The sequence below is a fragment of the Anomaloglossus baeobatrachus genome, chromosome 3 (assembly GCF_048569485.1).
Source record: "Anomaloglossus baeobatrachus isolate aAnoBae1 chromosome 3, aAnoBae1.hap1, whole genome shotgun sequence".
NCBI classification, from domain to species: Eukaryota; Metazoa; Chordata; class Amphibia; order Anura; family Aromobatidae; genus Anomaloglossus; species Anomaloglossus baeobatrachus.
The window spans coordinates 521351476-521375401 of NC_134355.1; the positions used below are offsets into that span (position 1 = coordinate 521351476).

The 23926-nt window shown below is 46.6% G+C and overlaps 1 protein-coding gene across 1 annotated transcript in view; it reads left to right on the forward strand.

Annotated features, from left to right (window-relative positions):
* ERICH6 (glutamate rich 6) overlaps positions 1-23926 on the forward strand; it is a 130947-nt gene that overhangs the window by 13778 nt on the left and 93243 nt on the right. Inside the window, exons 3-4 of the mRNA XM_075338591.1 lie at positions 6882-6934; positions 13038-13091. Of these exons, the coding sequence (XP_075194706.1) occupies positions 6882-6934; positions 13038-13091 (107 nt within the window). The remainder of the gene's footprint in view (positions 1-6881; positions 6935-13037; positions 13092-23926) is intronic.

The following is a 23926-nucleotide window of genomic DNA, read 5'->3' on the forward strand; positions in this document are numbered from 1 at the left end:
GGCCTATAAGACCTGGTGAGTGGGCTCGGCCCGGTCCTATACAGAGGCATCAGTCAGAGTCAGACTCCTGAGACCTGGAACAGGACTCAGGGGAGCAAGAGCGGGAGCAGCAGGCGTGACCGGTGGACGCATGGACTGGACCAGTGAGCAAGGAGCGATGGTGCAATGGCGAGACTGGATCAGTGAGCAAGGAGCGGTGGTGCGATGGTCAGACTGGATCAGTGAGCATGGAGCGGTGCAATGCAGGTGCGACCGTATCAGTGGGTACGGAGCGGTGCCTGGATGGTGAAACCAGCTCAGTAAGTAAGGAGCGCTGCTGGGACACCGGGAGCGTGACACATAACACCGCTCCCACACAAGGTTAAACCAGCCAACAAAATCCTAGTCACCCCCTCAAGGAAGGACAGACACACCAGTAGGCGGGACCAGGTGGAAGGAAAACGCCCACCCAGGGGTCTGGAGAGCCCGGGGCGGGAAAAACAGAGAGTGAAGTTTTGGAAGTCAGAGAGTTTGGAGGTGACGCTGACAGGTGCCAGGGTCGGAGCCCTGACACATTGGCTAGGTGGCAGACAGTGGTCAGCGCCAGCAAGAGATGGAGAAACGGCTGCCGGAGATCCGAGGTGGACCGGGGCAGGGCTGTAGCCCGCCGGTACCGACACCGGAAAACTGAACCGGAAACTGTGCACAAAAGGGGGTACTTGGACCCTGAAGCCAGAACCGGCACCAACGGCCTAGCTAATTAACCAATTGAGGGCTGGATTTTAGGTCCTGTCCCAAGCTAAGTCCCGAAAAGTAGACAACCACCCACAGAGAGAGATAGGGCATCCACCAGGGCCCCGTAGATCCCACAGGTCAGCGTCTGACATGCACGGCTCCCAACAAAAGGACCGGGAGCGGACTCCTGCGTTACACACCGGGAAGTCCACCACAGAAAACACAAAGTGCAGAGAAAAGGGGCATTGACCACCGGCCCGGGTGTGGGACCAGATACACCCATCTGCGACAACCAGCCACCATTACCTTGGTTTACCAAAGAATTTTTGTGGTTTATTCAACTGTGTGTAACATCCCCGGTCTGACCGAGTGCGCCGGTCCCTGCCGTTATCATCCCCTGCACAGAGACATTGGGCCCTGGGGCATCCATTCCTAACCATGGAGGGGTTATCATCCAGGTGCCAGCCCATCACCCCCAGGAGTCCCACAGCAGCAGCGGTGGTGCTACATCTCACCACACACCGTGGGTGGCGTCACAGATAGTTTTCAACGACACCTGTACAAATACGTCCCCTTTTTATTCAAAGTGTCCGCAAGACCCCCGGGTCCGGTAGAGTCCCTCGAGCCGCACTGCAGATCCGGATCCGAGTAGCACGGCTGCTGGCGTGGGGGCGGCACAATACAGTTTAAGGGCTATGGTACCATATACTTGGTATGTAAACTTTTGACTTTGCAGAAAGTAATAAACATGCCTTTAAACATTATGTCTCTCATTATTCTGGCATTTGGCAAATATAAATAATTTTTGTTCCTAATTGACCTAAAACGGGAAAGGTTTATTCTGAGTTCATCTTAGATAGTGAGAAAAACATGCATATATGACTTTTTAGATAGTGTATGTAAACCTCTGGTTTCAACTGTATATATTAGGATGTGCGCAGAGCTGTTTTCTGCAGTTGACTGATGAAGATATTGCCAATATTGAGTTGTAAGTAGGGATGAGCAAACCCAAACGGTAAAGTTTGGGGTTCGTAAGGGACACTGGGTGTCCACGTTTTTGGATTCAAGCACGGACTTTCAAAAAAAGTCTGTATCGGAGTTTGAGTAATGTTTGTATGTTAATAAAGTTTGTTGAAATGCTGCAGCGCAGCTAATCAACAAGCGTAATTGCATGTAGACGTTACTTTTACACTGCTGTGAACAATACAAAAAAGAAATTACATGGGCTCCCCCTATTTTTGATAACCAGTGAAGGTAAAGCAGAGAGCTGGGAGCTGCAACCCTCAGCTGTCTGCTTTACCTTGACCTGTTATAGAAAATAGAGGGGACCACACTCATTTTTTCTTAATTGCTTTAAATAAATAATTTAAAAAAATGGCATGGGGTCCCTCCTAGTTTTGATAACCAGCCTGGGTAAAGAGGACAACTGGGGGCTGATATTATCAGGGTGGAAAGGACCATGGTTAATTGGCCCTTCCCAGTCTAAAAATAGCAGCCCACATCCGTGCCAATACTGGCGCATCACATTAGATGCTCCAATTATAGCGCTTTGCCCGGCTCTTCCCGATTGCCAGGTGTGGTGGTAATCGAGGTAATATTTTTTGGGTTGATAGTAGTTACTTGAAAACTGACATCAAGCCTAGGGATTAGTAATAGAGAGGTGTCTATCAAACACCTCTATTACTAATCCGGTAAGTATAGAGTTAAAAAAACAACAACACACACAGGGGGAAAAAAATATTTGAATAAACACTTCCCCACACACCCTTATTCACCAATTTATTGAATAAAAAAATACTTTTAATTAATTTTAAAATTGGATCCCCTCTGTTTTTGATAACCAACCGAGATAAAGCTAACAGCTGAGGGTTGCAGCCCGCAGTTGTCTACTTTTCCTGCTCTTGCTATCAAACATATTTGGGAGCCCAAGTCATTTTTTATTGTTTTTATTCCCTATCCACATTCGTTGGCAGGGCAATTGCCTTGATTTTGCTTCTTTTGCAGCCCCTTAGCTCTTATTGCGACAATTTTACAGACAGGTGGCTATGGGTCCTGAACCAAACTTTTAACTAAAGTCTGGTGGAATCTGGCAAACTTCCACGGGTCCGTGCATCCCTAGTTGTAAGGCTTTCCTGAGGTTTACGGAATAGCACCCATAGTGCCAATGACCACTGATACCACAACTGCTGGTTTGTGCCGTAATCTTTGGATTTTCATTTTCAGATTTGATATTTTTCGGTCTTTTCCATTTCCTTGACCCTGCTATCTCCAGGTATTGATATGTTGACAATCCACACCCTCTTTTTCTCAGCGATGGTTAAGTAGGGTATTTTGGAAGTCTGTACTTTGTCCATTTGCGTGTGAAAGTCTCACAATATTTTCAAGTTTATTTTCAACCTTTTTTTACAATGTGCACTCCCACCAGTCCTTTTTAGTAATTGTCATTAAAAATTATGATTATTTATTGTGACATCCTCTTGATGATGTCAATATACAATATATAAATAAGAATGAAATGCTAACTACGTCTCTGTTCACATTGATTTTGGCTTTACATTTAGTTTAGATGATTTTTCTTTTCACATTAAATTTTGGCTTTATATATGGATAGAGTGAAAATTAGAGATAAGCAAATATATTAGAGTGGAATATTACAAAAATCTGCATTCGCCAAAATTGAGTTTTGTAATTCCCTTTTTGGATTTAGCAGAATGGTGGGCGCTGGATGCATTTTCTTGCACCATAAAGATCCTAAAGATCCATCAAAGGTCAAAAAACATTTAAGGCTAAGTTCACACATCCTGTGTTTTCAATCCGTCAGGTCCGTCAGCAACGGATCAGTCATTTTCAAGATGTCAACTGATGCAACTGATGTGTTTTTCACAGGATTCCTTTCACAGGAATCCTGTGAAAAAACTGATCAGTTGCGTCCGTTACATCCGCTGTGCATCCGTTTTTTGACGGATCAGTCATGATCCGTTTGTGTTTGGGACAGCCCAGTGGGCGTGCCAAACATGCTGGGCATGCTCCGTAGAGCATGGCGGAATCCAGCGCTGGATTCCGTCGTAAGACGGATTACGACGGAATCCAGCACCATAGACATACATTGCAAGTGTGGCGGATGGCGACGGATTCCTGCGCGGCGCGTTAATTTTGACGGCCCGAAAAACGTTACATTCTGCGTTGCTCCCCGCTCGGCGGTCAGTCAAAAACGACGGACCGCGACGCAGCGGATGCAACGCAGGGTCATCAGTCGCAATCCGTCGCTAATAGAAGTCTATGGGGAAATACAGGATTCCTGCAAAATATTTTGCAGGATACCGTAATTCCCCAAGGCGACGGATTGTGACTGATGCAAAACACAGGATGTGTGAACTTAGCCTAAGAAATCCTTATACTCACCTCTCCGGCTCCTCAGCTTCTCACCATCAACCCCTACGGTCCTGGGCACATCTTCTGCTCACCACCATGAGCGGTGAAATCCTCACGCACGTTGTGACATCATGATGTTATGACCTTTTGCGTGTTTGTGGGAATTTCATCATTCATAGCAGTGATGAAAAGATGCAGCGGGGACCGGATGGGAGACAAAGAGGAACGGAGCGGTTGTAGGTGAGAGTTGAGGTATGTGTTTTTTATTTTTTACATCTTATTTTGCTCTGGGGTCTGTAGCATAATAAGGGACATTACATTTCTGGAGAATAACTTCTCTGTGAATCAAATTTACAGGGAAAACAGGCGCACAAACAGCCGAATTTTAATTTTTGTCCGATCCGTTAATCTACTGAAAATATCTCAAAGTACCACTCTAGCATTTTTTTTATTTGGAGTGATGTCACTTATATAAGTTCCCTGCCCCTAGTATTATACTTACCTGCCGCTCTCTTATTCTGTTCTTGGCACCGCTTCGGCCGTTTTCTGCTGTTTATGACCTGCCAGATCGCTCCAGTGTTTGCTGGGTGAGCCAGAGGTCACTTGTCAGTGTAAGTCTATGAGGGCCAGAACAAGGCTCCCATAGACTTAAGGTACCGTCACACTAAGCAACATCGCTGCTGAGGCACAGCTTGCTAGCAATGTTGCTGTGTGTGACATCCAGCAACAACCTGGCCCCTGCTGTGAGGTCGTTGGTTGTTGCTGACTGTCCTGGACCATTTTTTAGTTGTTGCTCTCCCGCTGTGAAGCACACATCGCTGTGTGTGACAGCGACAGAGCAACAACTAAATGTGCAGTGAGCAGGGAGCCGGCTTCTGCGGACGCTGGTAACCAATGTAAATATCGGGTAACCAAGAAGCCCTTTCCTTGGTTACCCGATATTTACCTTCGTTACCAGCATCCGCCGCTCTCACACTGCCAGTGCCGGCTCCCTGCTCCCTGTACACGTAGCTGGAGTACACATCGGTAATTAACCCGATGTGTACTGTGGCTAGGAGTGCAGGGAACAGGCAGCGTGAGAGCGGCGGACGCTAGTAACGAAGGAAAATATCGGGTAACCAAGGTAAGGGCTTCTTGGTTACCCGGTGTTTACCGTGGTTACCAGCGTCCGCAGAAGCTGGCTCCCTGCTGCCTGCACACGTAGCAGAGTACACATCAGGTAATTAACCCGATGTGTACTGTGGCTAGGTGTGCAGGGAGCCAACGCTAAGCGGTGTGCACTGGTAACCAAGGTAAATATCGGGTTGGTTACCCGATATTTACCCTAGTTACCAAGCGCAGCATCGCTTCCACGTGTAGCGAAGCTCCAGCGATCCCTGCCAGGTCAGGTTTCTGGTGGGATCGCTGGAACGTCGCTTAGTGTGACATCTCACCAGCGACCTCCTAGCAACTTACCAGCGATCCCTATCAGGTTGTATCGTTGTTGGGATCGCTGGTAAGTTGTTTAGTGTGACTGGACCTTTACATTGAGAGCTTGTGACTGAAGCCGATGGTGAATCCAAACTGGAGGGGTGCTGGGAAGAACAGAAGCTGGTGGCTGGTAAGGAACAGGAATCTTACATTATCGACACCCTTCAGTGGTGAAATATTAAAAAAAAGCTGAATTTGTGTTTTAACATATGCACTTAACAAAACCCAGACATAAGCCACTATATACCATACAGTTGCATATGTCACTCATATTACCTGAAGACCAATAACATTTGACCTAGCACAGGTACAGTATGTGCTGAGAGCATTTCCCGTTGCATTCTTATTACATAAACTGAACATCGTGTGAAGATAAAAATGGAATCTGAGCCAAAATGCACCGAGGCAATGAACAAAGAAAATACCAAAATTGTCTTTATTCTAAAGGGGGCTTTACACGCAACGACATCGCTAATGAGATGTCGTTGGGGTCATGGAATTCGTGACGCACATCCGGCCTCGTTAGCGACGTCTTTGCATGTGAAACGCAGGAACGACCGTTAACGATCAAAAATACTCACCTAATCGTTGATCGTTGACACGTCGTTCTAATCCCAAATATCGTTGCTGTTGCAGGACGCAGGTTGTTCGTCGTTCCTGCGGCCGCACACATCGCTATGTGTGACACCGCAGGAACGAGGAACATCACCATACCTGCGGCCGCCCACAGTGAGGAAGGAAGGAGGTGGGCGGGATATTCGTCCCGCTTATCTCCGCCCCTCCGCTTCTATTGGGCGGCCGCTTAGTGAGGCCGCTGTGACGCTGAACGAACCTCCCCCTTAGAAAGGAGGCGTTTCGCCAGCCACAGCGACGTCACAGAGCAGGTAAGTACGTCTGACGGGTCCTAGCGATGTTGTGCGCCACGGGCAGCGATTTGCCCGTGACGCACAACCGACTGGGGTGGGTGCTTTCTCCAACGACATCGCTATCGATCTCGCTGTGTGTAAAGCATCCTTTAGGCTGAGATCAGAACTGTATTTGCGCCTTCGCTGGCGGTTTTGCCATCATTTTGCAACAACTCTCCCACTTGCTTCCTTTTTTGTCTTCTATACTATAACTAGTGAGTGGCTTCATAGCAGAACCCCCCAGGAGAGTTATCTTGCTGCTTCTATTAACCACTTCACGATTTCCATACCCTGAAGTGGTTAAAAGAAGTAAGGGCAGACTTAACATGTGAACAGTGACATGTGGAATACGCCTGAATTATTGTCGTGCACATACCTTAACTTTTTGCTGATTCTTCGGATATGTATATTTTTCCATAGCATTGAAACAAGTCACACAGTCCAAAAACAAGAGTCCAGTCCTGACAAAAATGGTAAGTCATTTGCCTAATGCATCTAATGTGGTTTCCCACCTTTAAAAAAAAATAAAAATGTGTCAGTTATTTACGGTCTAAATTAACAAAAGTGCACTCCAATGGTTCCCTGCTAGTCTGTGCTTAAAGGGAACCTGTCAGGAACTAGGAGCAGTTCTGGGTGCATATTGCTAATCCCTGCCTAACTGTCCCTGTATCTAATCTAGTAGTATAGATAAAGGGATCTTTAGAAAAAGTATTTCTAAAGATACCATATGATATGCTAATGAGGCCAGCGACTACTCACAAGGCAGTTAGTTCCCTTGGCTGGTCAGCCCCCTTAGCATGTAATGCTAATGAATGTGCAGCGTCAGAGTTATGGTTGATCTCACTGCTCTCTGCTGCCACCACACCAGACACTGGATTTCAGCTTAAGCGGGCTTTACACGCTGCGATATCGGTACCGATATCGCTAGCGTGGGTACCCGCCCCTATCTGTTGTGCGACACGGGCAAATCGCTGCCCGTGCCGCACAACATCGCCCAGACCCGTCACATGTACTTACCTGCCCGTTGACGTCGCTGTGACCGGCGAACCGCCTCCTTTCTAAGGGGGCGGTTTGTTCAGCGTCACAGCGACGTCACAGCAGCATCACTGAACCGCCGTCCAATAGAAGCGGAGGGGCGGAGATGAGCGGGACGTAACATCCCGCCCACCTTCTTCCTTCCGCATTGTGGCCGGGAGGCAGGTAAGGTGAGCTTCCTCGTTCCTGTGGTGTCACACGGAGCGATGTGTGCTGCCGCAGGAATGAGGAACAACTTCGTTACTGCTGCAGTAATGATATTTGAGAATGGACCTCCATGTCACCGATGAGCGATTTTGCACGTTTTTGCGACAATGCAAAATCGCTCATAGGTGTCACACGCAACGGCATCGCTAATGCGGCCGGATGTGCGTCACCAATTCTGTGACCCCAACGACTTCGCATTAGCGATGTCGTAGCATGTAAAGCCTCCTTAAGTCGGTTCACCTTAAAGAAGTTGTCCACTACTTTTACATTGATGGCCTATTCTTATAATAGGTCATCAATATCTGATCGGCCGAGGTCTGACCACATCGACACCCTCCAGAGATCAATTTTTCTTGGTGCCAGCGGCGGCAACATGCATCTGGAAATGCTCAGTTCCGGAGCTGCTCCATCTTTTGTTAGCATCCAGGTACTGCATATCCGCCTTCTATTGATATGAATGGGATGCGGACATGCAGTACCCAGCGGACGTGTAGTACAACTTGCTGCTGCCGCTGGCACCGAGAGCAGCTGATCGGCAGGAGTACCAGGTGTCGGACCCCCACCGATCAGACATTGATGACCTATCCTAAGGACAGACCATAAATGTTAAAGTAGTAGACAACTTATATAATTTGCTGTATTGATGACATGCTGTAATGTCTAGTGCAAAGGTTCACCTGGCATCATGTGCTGTACATACTAACACCACTGCTGTGAGCAGTGATTGCCTGCAGCGGTGATGTCAGTTTAGTGCGTCATTCCTGAAATGGTGGAAACTAAAAACAGCAGAGGATATTGAGACGATCACTGCTGGACTAGCAGAGGATATGAAAGGTGTACGTAATAATATGTGCTTATGTGTTATCTTAGCCCATAAGCAACTGATATAATATAATTTTAAAATCTCTTTATGGATAATCCTTGTGACTGCAAAATACAGGATAGTGAAATTAATGTTCATGCTGTTTTTTAATATATTTTTCAAGAGCCCCAAATATAAGGTACTGAAAAGATGAAGTAACACAGACTTCTTAAGCACTGTTGTACCTGAGCTTCTCTTCAGATGGAAGTAAATGTTGACAGTAGCTTCTTCCAAGGAGGAAATCTGCTCTGTGTCAGGCAATCTAAGCAAAGGACATTTCTTCTATGTTCTGACATGTTATTAAATTCTATTGATGATCAGAGATATGAGAAGAAATCAGAGCTAGACTGCTACACTGCGAGATTTCATCACACTTGTTTGTTCTAGGAATCAATCCCATCTAATTACCTTTTTTTTCATACTAACTACGCACTGTTTAAATCAGGGGTGTATCTATAAGGGTTACAGAGGTAGTAGTAATATTTGACCTTCCTTTCCTGGGGAAGCATTACAGCCTTATAATAACACCCCAGTATTATACGCACACGGTACTTGGGGGGGAAACTCTTAAAGATTATTATTATTATTATTATTAAAGGGAATCTGTCAGCAGGTTTTTGCCACTTCATCTGAGAATAGCATAGTGCAGGGGCAGAGACTCTGATTCCAATGATGTATCAATCAGTTTACTGGATGCAGCAGTTGTAATACAATCAATGTTTTTTCTACTGCAGATGTAGCAGTACTCAGAATGCTGAGCCCTTTATCACTCTGCCCACACTGATTGCCATATTTCTGTGTACACTATGCATTGACAGAAGATTGCAAATCAGTGGTGGGGGCAGACATGGATTAGGAAGCACAGGACACCTTGTCATATAGTGATAGTCTGCTTAGAAAATGCTGATTGTATTGAATCCAACACACAGCCTAATAAGGCACACATCACTGGAATCAGGCACTCTGCCCCTACAGTATGCTGCTCTCAGATCACATAACAAAAACCTGCTGACAGATTCCCTTGAAAGATTTGGTATTGGGCCCATAAGCCTAAGGGGCACTTTGCACACTACGACATCGCAAGCCGATGCTGCGATGCCGAGCGCGATAGTGCCTGCCCCCGTCGCAACTACGATATCCTTGTGATAGCTGCCGTAGCGAATATTATCGCTACGGCAGCCTCACATAGACTCACCTGTCTTGCGACCGTCGCTCTGGCCGGCGACCCGCCTCCTTTTTAAGGGGGCGGGTCGTATGGCGTCACTGCGACGTCACACGGCAGGCGGCCAATAGGAGCGGAGGGGTGGAGATGAGCGGGATGTAAACATCCCGCCCACCTCCTTCCTTCCGCATATCCTACGGAAGCCGTAGTGACGCCGGTAGGAGATGTTTCTCGCTCCTGCGGCTTCACACACAGCGATGTGTGCTGCCGCAGGAACGAGGAACAACATCGGACCGTCGCGTCAGCGTAATCATGGATTACGCCGACACTGCACCTATGATACGATTACGACGCTTTTGCGCTCGTTAATCATATCATCGAGCCTTTACACACTACGATGTCGCATGCGATGCCGGAAGTACGTCATTTTCAATTTGACCCCACCGACATCGCAGGCCAGGGTCATACAACCATAGATTCTCTCGTCAGAGAGAATTGGGTCGATTATGCTATTGGAACTATGATCAGAGTTTGATCAGTGTCAGATTAGTGAGATCTGATTCTCCGGGATGAGGTGAATCAAAGCACTCTGTGAGGAGAAGATGGAGAACAACATTTCTCTACATTCTCCATTCTTTCAGTGTGCAGAAATCGGACTGCACTCAGTTGTTTAAGTTAGGTCATGGGTTGAACTCGATGCACCTAAGTCTACCTTCAATCTTAAACACCACAAAACTATATCATCCGAGGGCCATTTCCACGCACCTATGACGCCCTGGCCAATCAGGTCGTCACAGGGTATTGTGCAATCTGCCCTTCTGCATGATATCCACCTCCTCCTTGGCTATGGGTCCCTGACCTTTGATGTTGCTAAGAACAAGCTAATCAAAACCCTAGGAACACTCCGCACCACACCCACCAGACACCAGTTGACAGCCTGAAGGGAATAGGGTTGGCCACTTGGGGGGTTGGTTAAGGGGAGGTCAGGAGTGTCAGGAGACAGTCAGTGTAGTGTTGGAGGTGAAAGTGACAGGAGGTTAGGAGCTGGGCTCCTTGTTACTACTAGGTGGCAGATGTTGGTCTGGGTCTGGTAGGAGCTGGACCCCAATCGCAGGGGATCCTGACAAGGGGCACGGACTGTCGAGGAGGACAGCCAGCGGCCTTGTGCCATCACCGGGCAGGGGCCAGGGCACGACGGGGTATGTGGACCCTAGGCCAGGAAGTAGCTTCAGGCGTCCTGGTAATTTACCCGACGAGGACGGAGCCTTCAAGATCCGTTCTCCACCCGCTCCAAAATCGGGGTACTAGCGCAATGAGGGGGATAGGACTTTCCCACTGCATAGTCCAGAAAATCCAAGCGTGAACCCTGAAAGCAAGCTCACCCAGTTAGCCACACTGGTGAGCGGGACCTGTTTAGTTGTATGCTAAAAGGGACCAACTACAGAAGAGAGGTGCCAAGGTCAAGGTCACAGGCTATCAAGCAACACCAACGGGCACGAGATCCAGGCGTGCTCCCTCCCTGCTGCAGTGGCATCAAGAACTTTGGTTTACTATGGTTGTCAGCGTTATTGGACTGAGTGAGTACGCAATTAAACCCTTACCGGCCCGATGGCACCTCCCCGACACCATCACCGAGTCCTGGGGCATTCCCCCTACCCGTGGAGGGGTTACACACCGGGCTGCCCCACACCATCGCCACCGGGTACTCCCAGCAGCAGCGGTGGTACTTCACCTTACCACACACCATGGGTGGCGTCACGAACTTTAACCAAACAGCCCCCTTTTGTTTGAGTGGCCGCATGACCCCGACCCCTGGGTCCTGAGACCCCTCGAGCCACCGCGGATCCAGATCAGAGCAGCCCAACTGCTGACGCGGGGCGGCACACATCCATAGACTTGAGTGGGTGAGTGACATTTGACTTCAGAGTGAAATTGCATTATGCTGTGATTTTTTTTCACTGACAGACTCTTTCAGTGAAAACAATCGGTCATCAACACTGCCCCATATAATAACATTGCTTCCGTGCTATCCGATAAAAAAAAAATCAGACAGCACTCATTAGATTTATACACTCGTGTGACTCCGGCCTTACATGCATCTGACTTTAGATAAACATGTTTGACAATTATCCAATCTCCATGGCTATTCTTCTGTGACATATAAAGATCCTTCTTAGGACTCCTTCACACATCCGTGTCTCCGGTACGTGTGACATCCGTTTTCACATCCGTTTTCCAGAAATCCGTACACACGTAGACCCAATAAAATCAATGGATTTTCTCACATGTCCGTGTTCTGTCACTGACTGTGTGTCCATTGGCTCCAGACGGTGACATGTCCGTTTTCTGCCAGCAGTACATATGTCATACAGAACGACATCAATGTGACACATACCGGAGGAAACACGTCACTGAGAAATAAATGTATTGTTATACTTACCTGTCTCCCGCGCTGCTGTGACTTCCGGGCTTGCTGATTATGCTCATGAATATTCACTGCACTGACTGTGGACCTGGAAACAAGTGTGACAGCAGCGCCAGATACAGCAGCGCCGGAGACAGATGAGTATACAAGTTCGTACTGTCTGTGTGCTATCCCGATACCACACAACTAGCACATGGAAAACACACACACACAGACGGACCTATACCACATATCGTGCAAAACGTTAGTTTTTTGCACGGACATGTGACGGGGGGCTTAGTAGGGATTTTTGTAAGAAAATTAGTGGCAGAAATGCAAACGTGACAGACGTCCGCTGTGTATTTGCAGTTTTTGCTACCACAATGCTGTTAACCTAGATGTTTACCCTCCGTGGTTTCTGCATGGGTTTTGTGCAGAAAATGCTTCAAGAATTAACAAGTCAGTTTAAAGAAAAGAGGAAAAGCATGCTGGAATCTGTGTAAAAATCTGCTGTTTGATCCTCATGCCTTAAAGCTAAATTCAGAATTCAGATGGTTTTGTGCAGTGTATTGTGGGAGGTCAGGTGAAAGTTACATAGAAATGATCTGTCCGGTCACATGCCAGCAACATAGAGGTATCTTACATGTAAAAATCATTGTACACAGAGGATTGCTGATACAATGTAGCATGCGAAACAAATAAACTATAAATGGTTAATTATATCAATTAAAAAGCTTTTATAAAAGTAAAACCTAACTATGTAAAAATACAACTGCTAACATACAACTGCATCATAGCGTTGGAAAGTCGGAGTCCTTGTTTAAGCCATATTTATTTATCAATCTCATCTCCAGAGTTAATGCTAGCATACATATAGCTTTAACCTTTTTTTCTTTCCATTTTTAGAAGCTGATTCTACTCAAACAGTAATGGAATCTGCTGTGATTGAGCAGGATGAAGGTAGGATAATCGAGAACATATTTTTTCATTTTTTTTATCACTTTGCTGCTGTCAAGTCTGTGGAAATCTTTCACATAGCTGGCTGTTCTGGTGCTTTTGCATAGATGTGACAGCATGGTGCCCCTGTAGCAGTTTTCTCTTACCTCCCTTTCCCTATTCTGATGATTAAGGTTTTCATACATATAAGATAACTGACAAGTGAGCGCTAACTTGACCGCCAGCTGTTTTCCCTGACTGCCCCATTTTAACGGAGGAGCAGAGAAAGCTGCTGCCAATCAGCTTTTGAAGTATCTTATATGTCAAAAAACAAAAAAGATCGTTTACAAATTCAAACTTTTTGACCCTAATGTCCCCTGACATCATCTGTCAGGAGAGTTGGGAGGCTTCTGTACACATTAAACTGATGGCTGATCCCACTGATATCAGCAGGTTCACACAACTGTGGTTTAATATATATGGGGGGCCTTTAATGGAAATTTGTCAGCAGGTTTTTGCTATGTAAGCTGAAGACAGCATGCTGCAGGGGTTAACACAGAAAATTGTCTTGTCAAGGTCCGAACCGTTGTTTATTTGCTATGTTTGTTTAAGCAGCAGGACGCAGCAGGACTTATCATTGCTCGGATGACAATGTCACGTGCACGGCAGTCCAGCACGCCCCTTCTGTGATTGACACCTCACTGTCAATGTTCAATCTCTGTTGAGAGCCTGGTGTGGTGGGGACAGCTCTTTCAGCTCTGCTACATTTCTAAATCTAAAACTTCTGGTAGTGTAAGATTCGCTGCTCCCTTTAATCTAAAGCTGGCTTTACACACTGCGACATCGCTAGTGATGTCACGAGCAATAGCACCCGCCCACGTCGGTGGCGCGTCACGGGGTGATCGCTGGTGTAGCGAACAATATCTCTACGGCAGCGTCACACGCAATTACCTGTTCACCGACGTCGCTGTGGCTGCCGAACAATCTCTCCTTTAAGGGGGAGGTTCGTTCGGCGTCACAGCGACGTCACTAAGCGGCCGCCCAATAGAAGCAGAGGGACGGAGATTAGTGGCCGGAACATCCCGCCCACCTCCTTCCTTCCTCATTGCCGGCGGCCGCAGGTACGATGTTGTTCCTCATTCCTGCGGAGTCACACATAGGGATGTGTGCTGCCGCAGGAACGACAAACAACCTGCGTTCCAAACGAGGAACGTTTTTTAAAAAATGAACGATGAGTACATGACGAACGAGTTGACACCTTTTTGTGATCATTACTGATCGCACAAAGGTGTCACACACAACGACATCGCTAACGAGGCCGGATGTGCGTCACCAACACCGTGACTCCGACAATATCTCGTTAGCAATATCGTTGTGTGTAAATGGGCCTTAAGTGATACATCGTTGGATCCTGGATCATTTTGCTTACATCATGCTACTCTCAGATGAGGCAGCAAAAATCTGCCAACAAATTTTCTTTAAACATTTTAGCAAGGAGAGGGGGGGGTTGTACGCCACAGGTCAGGGTGTAGAGGGGAGGTTAGCATCCAGATCATTAGATTGCAGATTGCACAGGTTATAGATATATAGTAAAGCATATACTAGGTAGCTTGCAGGGTAAGGAGAGAGAAATCACATAGGCTATATATGAGTGTAGAGAGAAGATGCTCCAGGAAAGAGGGATCAGTGTCTTTCAGCATAAAGGAAAGGTGTGGGACTAAGAGAAGGTTGCAAATTACATGTTTGTGTCAAAAATTAATTAAGTAATGAAGATTGCAACCTTAAAAATTTTATTTTAAGGATGTGTTTCTCATGTTGTTTGTTTAGGAGCACACCGCTCCTCTGCCTCCAGGCTTCATGGGGTGGTGCGCTCATCAAGATTGACAGTTCAGACCAGCGACATGGTGGTTGTGTCAGCCCACACTAATTTTCATCAAGGCTCTTAGCGGGGGTATCTTTTCCTCTGCAGCATGGTTGAAGCTCATAAACACTGAGGTTGGGTAGATCCAGCAATCCTGAAGGCTTCAGTGCAACGCTTGGTAGCAGCCAGTAAGGCATGGAGTCTGCTGACGGCACATGCTCCTTGCCTAGGTAACCGGCCACTCTGTCAGTGCATGGTGGCCATTAACCTAAGCAATGGGCTGTAACCTACAGAATTACAAATCCCTCCGTTTTTGGAAAAAGAGAGAAATTTTACTAAATGGTAAATTACAGAGTTGCTTCTTTTTACTCGACACATTTAAGATCCTCGAGACAGCTCCTTTAAAGGGAATCTATCACCAGGTTTTTGCCACTTAATCTTAGCGCAGCATAACATTAGGGTAGAGATCCTGATTCCCAGCGGTGTTTCCCTTACTGGGCTGCTTAGTGTAGTTTTGATAAAATCACAGTTTAATCAGCAGTAGATTATCATTATGGACCTACTTGGTGTGCAGCCAGGCAGTGATGTAACTAGAGATTGATGGGAACTGGTGCAAAGTTTGGACCTGGGCCCCCCCACTGTTTACCGACACTTGGGGTACGTGATAATGACGCCGACACTTGGGGTATGGGATAATGACACGGACATTCGGGGTACAGGATAGTGACACTGACACTTTTCTCTTACCCTCAGCACCCAGGTATCCCATGACCTGAAATCCCTCTCTCTATCAGCACCCAGCTTTCCTATGTTATGATATCCATCTTGTCCTCAGCACCCAGCTTACCCATGCTCTGCTATACATCTTTCCTTCAGCTTTCCCACGGTCTGATATACATCTTTCCCTCAGCTCCCAGCTTTCAGAGCATGAGAAAGCTGGGTGCTGAGGGAAAGATATATAGCAGAGCATGGGAAAGCTGTGTGTTGAGGGAAAGAGCCCCTTCCCACAAAAAAAGAAGTAATAATAATAATCACAATAATAATATTTGGTTTGGTCACGTAAGCTTTTCAGCCCTTTCAAAGTAAGTTTCCTCCTATTGAAGCCCCTAGATTCCCCTTTCATCGCAGCCATAAAGTATGATGACAACAAAAGTGCCCCACAAGCACTATATGCTCCCCCACAGTGAATTCCTCTTAACAGTACCCTTTGCCGTACCCCCCCTTCAACTACCCCAGCAAAGAATGGTGACCCCCCCAACACAGTATTATCCCCACACAACCATGTGGGGATGCATTATGCATTATGCATTATAATTATAATTGTTATAATTATATATATATAATTATATATATAATATATAATTATATATAATATATAATTATAATTATTATGCTTATAATTGACCTACATACAGTATAATAACCCCTTTTAACCCTCCAAATAGTATAATGACCCCCACTCAGCCCTCTGCATAGTATTATAAACCCCACACAAACCTGTATAATTTCTTGCATACAGTATAATGGCTATCCATAAGGTATAAAGGCTCCTTCATAGCTCTTCAAATACTATAAAGTTCCTCAAATGGTATTCCATATAGAATAATGGTTCCCACATAACCCTTCATATATTATAATGCACCCACATAGTCCTCCAATTATTATAATGCACCTCCCATAGTCCTCCATGTATTATAATTTACCACATAGTCCTCCATATATTATAATGCACCCCATAGTCTTCCATATATTATAATGCAGCCCCCATAGTCCTGCATGGATTGTAATGCACACCCCTAGTCCTCCATGTTTTATAATGCACCCCCGTAGTCCACGTATAAGGTAGTCCTCCATATATTGTAATACAGCCCTATAGTCCTCCATATAGTATACTGCACCCCATAGTCCTCCATATATTATACTGCACCCCATAAGTCTCCATGTATTATAATGAACACCCCATAGTCCTCCATATATTATAATGCACCCCATAGTCCATGTATAAGGTAACCCAACTAGTCCTCCATATAATATAATTCAGCCACCATAGCTCTGCATGTATTATAATGCACCCCCATAGTCCATGTATAAGGTAGCTCTCATAGTCTTCAATGTATTGTAATGCAGCCCCCATAGTCTTTCATATTGTATTATGCAGCCCCATACCATTTAATGTACCCCATAGTCCTCCATGTATTATAATGCACCCCTATAGTCCATGTATAAGGTATCCCCCATAGTCCTTCATATTGTATTATGCAGCCCACATACCATTTAATGCACCCCCATAGGCCTCTGGTCATCGTGTACTCACTGATTAAAAAAAAACAAACAAACAAGTACTTTCTTCTCCTTGTTCCCCTGCTGCTCCGGTCAGAACATCCTGCATGTCTCAGCACAGCGGCACGTACTAGTGACGTCTCTGCGCTCCGCTGCGCTGAGATATTGAGTGCAGACACAGGGGAAGAATGATCAAGGATGAAACGGAGGCCTCTGCTCCCTCTCTCATCATTTCTTTGTGTGATAAAGTGCGAGGGGAGCCTGGTGCCTCCGCTCGCTCCGGCACCCCTGACTCACTTGCCACAGAACAGCCGCGTGGTCTGCCGCCATTGGTGGTATGCCACTGAACAACACAGCTCCTCTCTCACTGAGAGTAGCCGGCTGCTTCTCTGCCGGGCACCCGCCCTGCCAGGCCTAGTCGCAGTCGTGATCTCTGAAACCACCATCATTATGCCCCTGCTGCCAGTGTTGTGTCCCATGAATGGGAACAACCTGTTGTATATAATTCTTGCATTGCATATTTTTCCTCCTATCAGGAAATTCCTTTATTGTTACTAGGTAGATTAGACTGTATGAAGTTTGTCCCTATGTTCCTCCCTTAGTTGGCTTCTGTATAGAAAGCTCCTCCCTTCTCCTTCAGTTTAGTCTAGAGGAATCATTACTGAAGAGACATGTCTGCAACCCTGTACAGATTATTCCTTTTCACCTGCCTTTACTTTGTACTTAATACAAGATTCTAGAAGAAAACTACAGCGTTTCTCCTTGTCTTCCTACAAGTCATCGTTGGGCTGAGTTAACACTATCTGTGGAAGCCGGTAGAGTGAGTAAAACCATACAGTTATCTAAGGGACTGATAATTAGAGCGGTTGGATTCATTGCTACCAGGAAGAGACAGAATAGTGAAAAGGACTAGCTGTTACCGGGATTAGTATACATATATCAGTAAAGAACCTGTTTCCAGGAGTGCTATACTGCATACAATCCAGAGAAAGGATTACCCCAAGGGGCTGATAACAAGCCACAGCATAAAACTTTATAGCAGCTTCAGACAAAGTGCTCTGTAAAGTATTAACCTGTTATCAGAACTGTGTGCAGCTATAAACCAAGAATCCCCCATAAGCTAATTGTAAATTGCAGCCAGAGACTCTGCAAATACATTCTGCAATCACAAACTGCTGGCTGCAGAGATTGCAACATTGTATTGTTTCCCTGACAACCAGTGCAGAGCAGCATTCACCCTTCCTGATGGATGTAAAGAGAACCCTTTCACTACCTGCTCTAAAGCAGCAAGAGAAAGACATGGAGTCACACTCAAATTACAGTGAAAGATCTAAGCGGTCGATCAGACCAACATGGAAGGTTATAGAGAACCTAGAAACAGCCAGAAGTGAACTGCACACCCACACAGCATTATCGTGGCAAAGAGTGCAAAAACAAGTGACTGTTTTATCTGCGCCCAGTGCTCATGAGCTACCATCAGAGGGAGCCCTTGAACAACTGTACTCAGCATACCGGTCTTACAAAGAGATTTGTAAAAAATATTCCTATACCCTGCTGAGATCAAATACGTCCGAGTCTCAAAAAGAACTACAGGACTTTCAACAGCTTAATGCTGAACGAGACCGCACCATGCGCGACATTGTGAGCGAGACTGAAGCAAAAATTGCGCAAATGTCAGGAGCGGCATCTTACAAATCCAGGTCCATTAAGAGCTCAAGGCACTCACTCAAATCAGGCTCATCAAGGTACTCAACCCTCAGCGAGCAGCTCATAAAGGCGCGCGCGGAAGCAGAAACAACAAAAGTACCCACCATCTTCGCCCAGAGAGAAGCAGAGATGAAAGCAGAATCTGCACGCAAGGAAGCAGAGATGAAAGCAGAATCTGCATGCAAGGAAGCAGAGATGAAAGCAGAATCTGCATGCAAGGAAGCAGAGATGAAAGCAGAATCTGCACGCAAGGAAGCAGATATGAAAGCAGAATCTGCACGCAAGGAAGCAGAAATTGAAGCCCTTCAGAAGGAATGTGAACATGTGGCGGCCATGGTAAGGCTAAAAGTCTTTGAGCAAGCTCTGGGTGGGAGCCAAGAAGGCAGCGCCAGTTTGTGTGATCTCGACACAGAAGACTCACTTAAGCGTACAAGAGATTACGTGCTGAGCCAAGCCGACGAACTGCCAACTACCATCAACACTCCCGTCAGTGCTAACACTTCTCCAGAGCCTCAAGACACTGATCCACCTACCGCTTCCAGCCTTCCAGGCCAGTCCAATGCACCTCAGACTTTCAAGCCTGAACCAACTTCATATTCCAATGCACAGCCACACCCTGCGCATCAGCAACCTCCGTGTGCCCATGTCTACATGCAACCTAACATGCCGGCAAGGCGCTACACTCCCAACAACTATGTAGTTCCAGCCCGTATACAACAGAGATTGTACACACCAAACCGATCACTGGTCTAAACGCCCACGCCACTCCGTACTTTCCCATGTTCCCGAACCACGAAGCTACGAATCACGCAACCAGCACCACGCAGTCAGCAAATGTGCCCCCAACGTCGGAAAGATCAGACATGTCCGACTTTGCGAGGTACATGATCCGCCAAGAACTCACCAACACCGGTCTCACAAAGTATGACGACCAGCCTGAAAACTACAGAGGGTGGAAGTGTGCCTTCAAAACCGCAACGCATGACCTTGGCATTACGGCTGCTGAAGAGCTGGACTTGCTAATCAGGTGGCTAGGGCCACGGTCTACTGAAAGAATCAAGAGACTCCGATCCGTCTACATCAGCGACCCAACAACTGGTCTCGCAACCGCATGGGACAGACTAGAGAAAGGCTTCGGCAGTCCTGAAGCAATTGAAGATGCATTGCTGAAACAACTATACGACCTTCCCAAAATATCTGGCAAGGATGCTTCAAAGTACCAGGAACTCAGCGACCTGCTGTCCGAGCTCCAGCTGGCCAAAACAGACACACACCTACCTGGCCTCAGCTACCTGGACACCACTCGTGGGGTGAAACCCATAGTCGCCAAGTTACCTTACAACTTGCAGGAAAGGTGGACCACGGTAGGAACAAACTATAAAAAAAGAGCACCGAGTCTCCTTTCCTCCATTCTCCTACTTCTGCGAGTTCATCAATGGCATCGCGGAACGTAAGGCAGACCCCAGCTTCACCTGTGGAGAACCCACCGGCTCCACTTCACCGGCTCCCAGAAATGAGAGCCCTCATCAAAATGACAGGAAGTGTAGGGGCCCAGTATCAGTCAAAAAGACCGATGTTCTACCACCTACACCATCAGCACCAGACAATGGCACTGAAGGCGGGAAGGCGGAAAATCCGAACCGCCAGTGTCCTATTCACAAACTGCCACACCCCCTGAAGAAGTGCATTGGCTTCAGGAAGAAACCCCTTCAAGAACGAAAGGAACTCTTGAAAAGGTTTGGGGTATGTTTCAGGTGTTGTGCCTCTACAGAACACCTTGCCAAGGACTGTAAGGTTACAATTAAGTGCATGGAGTGTGACAGCACAGATCACGTACAAGCGCTGCACCCATCTCAGCCTGATCCTGCACCTACACCTTCTCCTACCACAAGTCATGGCGGGGAGAGTACAGGCCAAGCTGCAAACCACCTCACAGTATCCTCCTCGTGCACCGCAGTCTGCGGAGAAGATCTCTGGGACAAGTCTTGTGCGAAAATATGCCTAGTAAGGGTATATCCCAAAGGTCACCCAGAAAGGGCCGTGAAGGTGTACAGCATCCTGGATGACCAGAGTAACAGGTCACTCGCCAGGTCTGAACTCTTCGACTTGTTCGACTTAAAAGGAAATGCCTACCCTTATACACTAGGTACTTGCAGCGGCATCTCAGAAGCTTGCGGAAGAAGAGCCAGTGGTCTCGTGGTAACATCTCTTGAAAATACCGTAGAGATACCTCTACCGACACTCGTCGAGTGCAACCAGATACCGGCTAACCGGGAAGAGATTCCAACACCAGAGGCAGCTCTTCACCACCCTCACCTGAGAACTATCGCCAGCAAGATCCCACCTCTTGATCATAGTGCAAAAATCCTGATTCTGATTGGAAGGGACATCCTCCGGCTACACCAAGTACGCCAACACATCAACGGGCCACACGATGCGCCATTCGCTCAGCGCTACGACTTAGGCTGGGTGATCATAGGAAACGTCTGCGTAGGCAAAATGAAGAGTCCCGACGCGATCTCCTCCTACAAGATGCACATCCTCCCAAACGGTCGCGGCACTCACTTTCAACCATGTCCGCATCACTATGGGGTGAAAGAGAGGCTGAGTGACACCAGGTGGCGACAGCAGCCTCCCGACTGCGCGGACGCATATCATCTCTGGCATGACGACTTCGGGTCAACAGCGTTCGAGTCTACAAACGAAGACAACAAATTGGCTCCGATGAGAGAAGACAAAGAATTCATAAAGATTATGGATAAAGAGTTCTCTCAAAATGACTATAACAGTTGGGTAGCCCCATTACCCTTTCGGTCTCCAAGGCCAAGGTTGCCAAACAACTCCCAGCAAGCAACCGCAAGGTCCTCCTCTCTAAAACGCACTTTGGAAAGAAAACCAGAAATGGAGAAATGCTTTGTCGAGATTATGCAAAATATCCTCAACAGAGATCATGCTGAACAGTGGCACCACATTCTCACCGAACAAAACCCAGCCGACCGAGGAACGAGACTCACTGCTGCATCCAAACTCGGCGACAACATGTGTCTGACACCTCCAAGTATCTTATACGAGGAGACTTGCGATAACTACGCCGGCAACATGTACGAGCTGGTGGAACCAGAATCCGACAAGGAAATTAGACCGGTCGTCTCCGCTCGCTACACTTCAGTGACATCAGAACAGAAATTGAGACCTCATCGCTTCGAGCGCTTCTCAAGTTGATCATCTGAGGTAGCTTGTCTTATTCACATTGCTCACTGTTTCACCAACTACAAGTCTTCAACGTGCCACGGCTGGCACATGTGTGTGATTCGTCCAGTCACCGAACTCGTGCTACTTTTACCAAAGGAGGACGTTACATGAACTAACTTTGTCGTTGGACACTGCCACGGCGGGGAGCGTACCTTTCCTTACCCCTGCTGTACTGAGACACAATTGTCCGTGTCCAATTGAACCTTGAACTTTTCCTTTGGATTAAAACGTTACTGTTGGATTATTGGGTTGGAGGAAGAGTTGGCATGTTTGCGGCTTCCCCAATCTGAAGATGGGTTGTTGAACTTGGATTCATTTTTTACATTTTTCTACTTTTACATTTTTACGCAAGGACAATGCGTCATCAACAAAGCATGGACTTGAATTCAGTGCATTACGGTTGCATTTTTTGTGTTTGTCTCTTTTCTCGTTACAGGTTTCGTGACATCGAGGGACAGGATCGACTCCTTACGTCGTAGAAGGACTTGTGAAATCATATGATTTCAGACGGGGAGTGTTGTGTCCCATGAATGGGAACAACCTGTTGTATATAATTCTTGCATTGCATATTTTTCCTCCTATCAGGAAATTCCTTTATTGTTACTAGGTAGATTAGACTGTATGAAGTTTGTCCCTATGTTCCTCCCTTAGTTGGCTTCTGTATAGAAAGCTCCTCCCTTCTCCTTCAGTTTAGTCTAGAGGAATCATTACTGAAGAGACATGTCTGCAACCCTGTACAGATTATTCCTTTTCACCTGCCTTTACTTTGTACTTAATACAAGATTCTAGAAGAAAACTACAGCGTTTCTCCTTGTCTTCCTACAAGTCATCGTTGGGCTGAGTTAACACTATCTGTGGAAGCCGGTAGAGTGAGTAAAATCATACAGTTATCTAAGGGACTGATAATTAGAGCGGTTGGATTCATTGCTACCAGGAAGAGACAGAATAGCCAGGTAGTCCAGTATACAGTGCATATGGAAAGTATTCAGACCCCTTTAAATTTTTCACTCTTTATTTCATTGCAGCCATTTGGTAAATTCTAAAAAGTTCTTTTTTTCTCATTAATGTACACTCTGCACCCCATCTTGACAGAAGAAAAACAGAAATGTAGACATTTTTGAAAATTTATTAATCAAGAAAAACTGAAATATCACATGGTCATAAGTATTCAGACCCTTTGCTCAGACACTCATATTTAAGTCACATGCTGTCCATTTCCTTGTGATCCTCTTGAGATGGTTCTACTCCTTCATTGGAGTCCAGCTGTGTTTAATTAAACTGATAGGACTTGATTTGCAAAGGCACACACCTGTCTATATAAGACCTCTCAGGTCACACTGTATGTCAGACCAAATGAGAATCATGAGGTCAAAGGAACTGCCCAAGGAACTCAGAGACAGAATTGTGGCAAGGCACAGATCTGGCCAAGGTTACAAAATAATGTCTGCATTACTCAAGGCTTCTAAGAGCACAGTGGCCTCCATAATCCTTAGATGTAAGATGTTTGGGACGACCAGAACTCTTCCTAGACCTGGCCAATCAGCCAAACTGGCATTCGTGGGTGAAGAGTTTTGTTGAGAGCGGTAAAGGAGAAACCCAAGATCACCGTGGCTGAGCTCCAGAGATGCAGTATGTACCGCCCCGTGGGCTCAGCCGGCTACCGAGCCGCTCAGATCCGTGCTCGTATGCTGAGTGGCTCGAGCTCCTCACAGAGCCGGGGGTCACGTCGCTCTGCAAGGGGGTTGGCGCTACACGCATT